The following is a 7,041-nucleotide window of genomic DNA, read 5'->3' as shown; positions in this document are numbered from 1 at the left end:
TTCATCATTTGAGACATGCATGTCATTTTTATAGTTAATATATTCTAGTCTATAATATAGCTCTTACTGTATTTTGTGTAGATAAAGTACTGTAATTCCAATTTTTTTTCAATAAATATGTGCATACTGTACATTCTGATTGTGTAAATAAATAGTAAGATTACAAAAAGGTTATGTTACGAGGCAGAAATAAATAAGTTATGGAAATTAGCAAATCTGCATAAGCTAACTGTGGGTGAAAAATGTTATGCATAATTATGACAATGCAAAATTTTAAAAAAATAAATTAAATATTAAAATGAAATATCTTAAATAATAAAACTCAACACAAAATAAAATAAGGTGTTCTGCAAATCAAGTTTATTTTTAGGTATTCATATATACTGTATATACACACTGCTTTGCCAAAAGCCCAAGTAATTTATAAACCTTCAAATACAGAAGCAATTATTTTTAAGACTACAGTTTGTAAACGTGGCTCACAAAGCCAGCTAAAAATGAAATGACAGTCAGGATATGAAATTATAATGCATCAAAGCGATTTTACTGCAATTCCCAGAATAATTTACATTTTTTTTCAAATAGAAACAATCATTACGGTTGTTTACACTCCAATGAAGCAAGGAAACATAGTAACATATAGCGTTCTTCGCAATGATAGCAATATTAGCAATATACAATCATTTTATTAAATATGACAAGTTTTAAAAATGGATTAGGTCACTACCGATGAATAGAGGTTTTCATGTCCTGTAACATTAAAGACAGGGAATTGTGAAAAGGTTATAGGCTGGCAAAATGAATATTGTATGCATGGCCCTCTCCACATACTGTAAGTGGAACAACACATTTATCCCAATAAGTATAACTCCTATTTAATACTCCTAAAGGGCTGACATCTATAAAAACTGGTGATGTCATTCATTATAAACTGGATTAAACTGCCTGAAACGTGCTCCATTTTCTTATTTATCATGAAGTTACATACAAAGTCTTAACAAACATCCATACCATAAGACTAAAATAAAATTTGGACTTTGAAAACATCACTCATGGCACATGAGACAGATGTATCCATTAAAGAATTATTAAGACAGTGACAATGAGTTGACAGTGACATTAATCTCAAATATGTAGTACCAATATGCAGAGCAAAACATTACATAGGCTGCTCAGAGTTATTATAAATAATGTAAATAATGCAGGGAAGGAAATTGGTTGCCTGGGAAACATGTGACTACTTTCAAAGAATGCACATGTCTGTCATAGCATCCTGGAGCTTGTAGAGTTGCAAGAGCTGGCATGCCCTAACAGCCAAGCCCGCAGGCGCATATACAGTAACACCACAAAGATATCTAATAATAAAAAAAAAGTAAACACAAACTCTGAATGATATAGAATTTCCCTAGGGAATGACCAGGCTGAGCCTGGGCTGAAGTTGTAAAAACAGAGTTATCCAATATTATTATATAAAGACCAATCCAGTCTGGCATAACCTGGTGATGATAGATGCTTTTGCAGGGGGCCCAGTTCTCCTTGTTATTTATGAGCATATGTGGGAAGAGGGTTAGCTGTAGTACACATGGTCTAAAATTCTAGTTTCAAAATGGAAATTACTGATGATGACTGTCATATCTTTACTCTGGCCATATCAAAATACACTTTGATAGTATACACTGAATGGTAATTGTTGATTGTTTACTATTAGATACAGCATATTTGAACTTTGTTAAGTGTGTACAACCCTCAGATTACAATATTAGTAATCCCATTGTGCTTTGGAAACATCATTATATTTAATCACTGCAGTACAGTGGTCATGAGGCCATACACAGTATTTAGAGGAATTTAAACAACGTTCTCAGAACCTATATTCAGTCCATAATATAACAAATTAAAATAGTATTATTTAGTTACATATGGTTGTCTGTTTTTGTACCGGCTCAATTATGTTACTCTGTTAATTTGCTGTGCTGTGTACAGTGCTTTACGGACAACTGAACTGTTGAATGTGTCATATTTTACCAGATGGAAGGTGTTATTGATGTTATTTAAAGTTGCATAATTAGAACTAGTCTTTTGGTATATTAATTGTACTGTTATAAGACTATGAGTTACATTGTAAAGTGATCAAATGCGCTAGAGTGCTCCCACTTTATTCTGCTGGGGCTCAGTCAAAGAGGAGAGAAAGGAGCAGATGTCTGAGAGCAGATTCATTCAGCTGACTGAATATTCAGTCACTTCTACTCAGTGACCCAGCTGGTGACACTGATATAGTACTCATTGTACAACTCTCATCCAGCATATTCATACTTAGGCCAGAGCAGCAGATACATGCACTAATACACATTATGTTTTCCCACTGCCTCTATCCATTGTCACTGAGAAAAATACATTGAGTGATCAAATCATTAAATAAACCTCTTAATATAAAATTACACAGTACATTAAATCAGTTAAATTCATATGTATGCAAATATGCATTCAGTTTAATGTATAATGTGTAGTGGAGAACAGTGCAACTATGTGTAATATTTGTTACAATGTACTTTATTTGTTTTTTTTATCTGATAGTGTGAGTTAAATTGAAATACAAAAATACAATTATAGTTACCTCTGAATTTAAAGTCATGGACTTTATGGTACAACTATAGCCAGGTTTACCAACAAATTACTGAGCCTGGACAGTTTGTTTTTCCCTGCTGTCTCAGTGCCCCTGAATTAGCCATGAAGTAGATGCTACTGTAATCATACAACACACACATAGGAAGCTGAGTGTAAATAAGGAAGACTGGTTCAAGAGGATTTACTGTGCCGTCTACTGTACTGTAGTTTTACATTATTTTTACAGTGAGCAGGCTTCATGGAAAGTTACCTATTTGTTTGCGACCACTTGATATAGATTTTCCAGTAGCAAGTCCAAGAATGAAATCTTACAATGTTTATACAGCAGAGGCACTCATATATAAATATGTACACTATAACATTTAAAAACTTAGTTAAAACAATACACCAAAGCCACGTATATATTTTAAAGTTCTAAAATAATCTAGCTAAAGCTGAAAAATATCTAAAAGAGATTGATGATGATGATCTCTTAGTGTTTATTTGCCCCTTACGATCAACAGTAAATCTCAACACACACATTCAGCATAGTAAACATATTAGTAAATTAAATTAAATATAATGGGAGAGCTATAGGGTGTGCACATGTCTGCATATGTTTTTTGCACATCTGCATGTTTAGCAGATAACATGTATGTGCTACTCATCTCTCATTACTTGTTCTTTTATTTGTTTTTCAATGAGTGCATGATCTCAGTAACTCTTTAATGCAGCGTTCTTGGTATGCATAATATAAAGAGAGACATGAATGGCCCATATACTGTTCAACAGCTTAGTACCATTCAGGGAATATGAAGTACCATATTTTGCAACTCATTGAATTTTGGTACTTCATATTTTGATATTGTAGTAGTTCAATTGTTTAAATGTCATGAACGTCTATGTACGTGTACTGTAGGTATTTTTGTCCAACAACAGTAGTTTGCCTAGAGAACTACTGTACCATTATATTTACTGCCACTGCTATTAGTACAATAAAGCTCATATTTTATACAAGAAACTTGCTGCATTGATTTTGATCCCTGTACTAATTAGTGACAAAATACAGATACATAAATATTTTGTCTTGCAGTCTGCAGTTATTACTTCTTACAGTATCTAGGCTCTCTCACTATGTCACATACTGTAATGAAGGACTGACTGTCTCACATGTCATTCTCCTTTCTTAATATCATAGCCTTTACAAATGTAAAAACCTTCTCTGCCTTGTGCTCTGTTGCTAGAGCAGTCACAGTAATTTCTGTAAAAAAATATTCCATTGAGAAATATCAGGTATATATATATATATATATATATATATATATATATATATATATATATATATCTAGTGTCCATGTGCTCTTGTCTTTGCCTCATCAGCCGGTGGATGACTAGAGAACTGTTCCTCACTGGCTGGGGTTGAGAAGAAGGGAAATCCATAATTATTTAATCCATCATAGAAAAGACGTTGGAAGAAGCTAAGAATACCTAAAGGAAGAGAAACAATTGTAATGTTTTTGCTAAGTGAATACTGACATAACAAATAGCAAACAGTTCATTAAACAAAAAAAAACACTTTTTTTGTGAAAGCATATTAAACACATGGCACATTTCATGAAAATCCAAGATTTTTATTTAGTTTTACCTCTTCTGTATTTCTGATCTGCTGTAGTTGCTTTACAATCAGAGCCAAAATCACTCCCACTGACATCACTAGTGATGTCAGTGGGGCCGGCTTCAGATGGTAGGTGTTCCCATGGGAATGCCTCCGTCTGGCAGCCACGCCCCTGGCACGCCCACCAAAGGGGGCGTGCTGTCAATCAACATCGACAGCACGCCCCCTTTGCTGTGAGACCCAGAGCGACGGAGAGCCTGTCGCTATCCGGGTCTCGCGCATGCGCATGACGGAGCTCCCTCCGTCGTGCGCATGCGCAGTGGGGCAACATCGACCTGCTTGCGAGCATCTTGCGCTCACGAGCGGGTCTGAATGACCCCCATGGTCCCTGATTTTGTATACTCTAATCCTGCTACAGCTCCCTCCCTCCCAACAATCTGCAACATGTAACCTATAAGCTACAATGCCTAGCTCCATGTGTAGATGGCTTTAGCCACCTGAGCCAAAATCCAGAATGCAAAGGTAAATTTGTCATTTAAGCAGCCCCCATAGAAATATGCAGGTGCTGCTTTTGTGATCAAAAACAGGGATATCTCCCCCCTACAATATATCCTTAATATTTGTGGGTACCCCACAAAAAAAAAATATTTTGGGGGGATATCCCACAAATAGTCTTTGGCACAAATGTCCTGCCAAGTCTCATACAACGCTACGCAGAATGTTTGCGCTTTTGGATGCAACAAGCTCCCTCACGAGACTGCACTGATTAATTTGATAAATGAAATTTATATAACTGTGTGCAACTAAATTTGCATACAAAGCACAATGGACCTAGGTGTGCATTGTATCACTTCGTACAGTATACAGATTCAGACACAGTGGCACACAGATATACAAGTGTCACATATCAAATTAATCAGTGCATTATTGTGAAGTGGTTTGTCACATCTATTTTCGACTATGACACATTTATTTGTAAACAATGATGTGAAAAAAAACGTTAGGCACAAGTCGAGTGTAACGGGACTGCAGCAATAGTATATGTGGTCACATCTGTATGCTCTTAGGGGATAGTAAAAAATGAACTGTCAATTACCATGACAACTCTGAGGAACAGTTTTGAGCTTAAATTGAACTAAAAATTTCATGGAAACTTGCAAACTTGTAGAATAAATAGCATTACCTTCTCCCAGCTGCTTAAGTCCATCAAGTGCATTAGAAAAAAGATTATATAAGAAGCCAGGAAGACCTGAAAAAATACAGACAATGGTGTTATGCAAGATATTTCTGGGTATTGTTGTAGAAGATCAAGAGTAATAATTTCAGATCATTACACATACATTCACTCCATGATGTACAAGTGTTATGCATGTCTAAGCAGCTGTTATGATGGGGAATAGTGTTGTTATCCTACTGGAGATATAATGTGTAGTTGTATAATGTTACCTTCTTTAAACTCAGAAAGTCTATTAAGGGCATCATAGAAGAGGCTCTGGCAGTAACTGAAAATCCCTGGAAGAAGAGATACACACTTTAGTTCCTATTAGAAATTTTTGGGTAAAATAAATCTGAATTAAAGGAGAACTGGGCCGTCAGTCAGATCTTGTACCCAGGTGACAACACACAAACTCATATGTGCATTTGATTGAATATTATTTACACTGCATATGTGTCAATATAACTAAAGGCAAGGAAATAGAAAAGTATCTGTTTGGACAATACAATTCTTTGCAGTCGGAGTTATATGTATCCGAGTTTTCTTAAAATAAATGAGACTATTTACTAATAGGTGTACAAGTGAATTGCATAAAGCATCTTTTCTTAATCCTTAGAAATAAATGCAATACCTAATGATGTGTATACTACGTTTGAGCATAGATTTAGTGCTTGTCAGCTTTACCTTCTTTAAACTCAGTAAGTTTGTTAAGTCCATGGTAGAAGAGACTTTGGAAGTAGAGAAAAATACCTGTGGGATAAAAGATATACAGTACCTTGCATTTACATTTGGGTATTAGATTAAAACAAACTTAATAACTTATAGTTTCATATGTGATGTAATATTAACCGACCCCTATCCATTACAATAGCTATAGCCAATGACACATTGTTTGACAGTGGATATAATATAGGTAAAAACTTATATCATAAAACAAAGCATGGCAGAGTCGTAACTAGAGGTGTGTGAGTGGTCCTAGGTGCAGTACTGTTGTTGCCCCATGACACCTGCATTTGGCTTGCTGGGTGCCTTGAATGGCACTCTGAAGCCTGTAGAGCCTCAGTAGAGCTGCTCTGAGAGTCCTTAGGATGCTCTGGGAATGCCACCTGCTAATAGAGCCCACTGGAGTGTCCCTAGGAACTCCTCTTCCTTCTTGTTCCATGTTCAGAGGTGAGGCCAACACAGGGCACATTTTAGCCATGCCATGGCCATGATGCATACAGTACTGTAGCATCACTGGTCCTGACACTTCATTTAAATCCACCAATCTTCAGTCATCTACACCAAGCATTTCTGACAACTAAATCTGTCTTTCCACTATCCTGAATGATGCAAGGCAGATACATGCCAACCCCTAATGTTTATTTTATACAGTATAAGAGATAGATTCAGTAGCATGTTGAATAGGATTATTTAAGTACAAAAACATCACAAGATAAGAAACTTTTAAATAACTTTCTAAGATACAGTATGTGAAAATTTTACATTGTTAATGGGAAGAACCGTGTACTATTCAAATGAAGAAAAACATTACCTTCTCCAATTTCTCTAATTTTATTTACACAATCATGGAAGACACTTTGTAAGTATTCAACAAGATCTGAAA

At 35.5% G+C, this 7,041-nt stretch overlaps 1 protein-coding gene across 1 annotated transcript in view; it reads right to left on the bottom strand.

Annotated features, from left to right (window-relative positions):
* Nucleotides 1-338: 338 nt before the first annotated feature.
* Nucleotides 339-7,041, bottom strand: part of LOC148509480 (uncharacterized) — a 123,333-nt gene continuing 116,630 nt past the window's right edge. Inside the window, exons 31-35 of the mRNA XM_088443113.1 lie at nucleotides 6,970-7,035; nucleotides 6,120-6,185; nucleotides 5,666-5,731; nucleotides 5,403-5,468; nucleotides 339-4,092 (exon numbers count right to left, since the gene is read on the bottom strand). Of these exons, the coding sequence (XP_088299239.1) occupies nucleotides 3,950-4,092; nucleotides 5,403-5,468; nucleotides 5,666-5,731; nucleotides 6,120-6,185; nucleotides 6,970-7,035 (407 nt within the window). The 3' untranslated portion in view covers nucleotides 339-3,949. The remainder of the gene's footprint in view (nucleotides 4,093-5,402; nucleotides 5,469-5,665; nucleotides 5,732-6,119; nucleotides 6,186-6,969; nucleotides 7,036-7,041) is intronic.

The sequence above is a fragment of the Taudactylus pleione genome, unplaced genomic scaffold (genome assembly GCF_031769625.1).
Source record: "Taudactylus pleione unplaced genomic scaffold, aTauple2 ptg000326l, whole genome shotgun sequence".
In the NCBI taxonomy this organism is placed as follows: Eukaryota; Metazoa; Chordata; class Amphibia; order Anura; family Myobatrachidae; genus Taudactylus; species Taudactylus pleione.
This window is presented reverse-complemented; position numbering and strand designations above follow the sequence as displayed.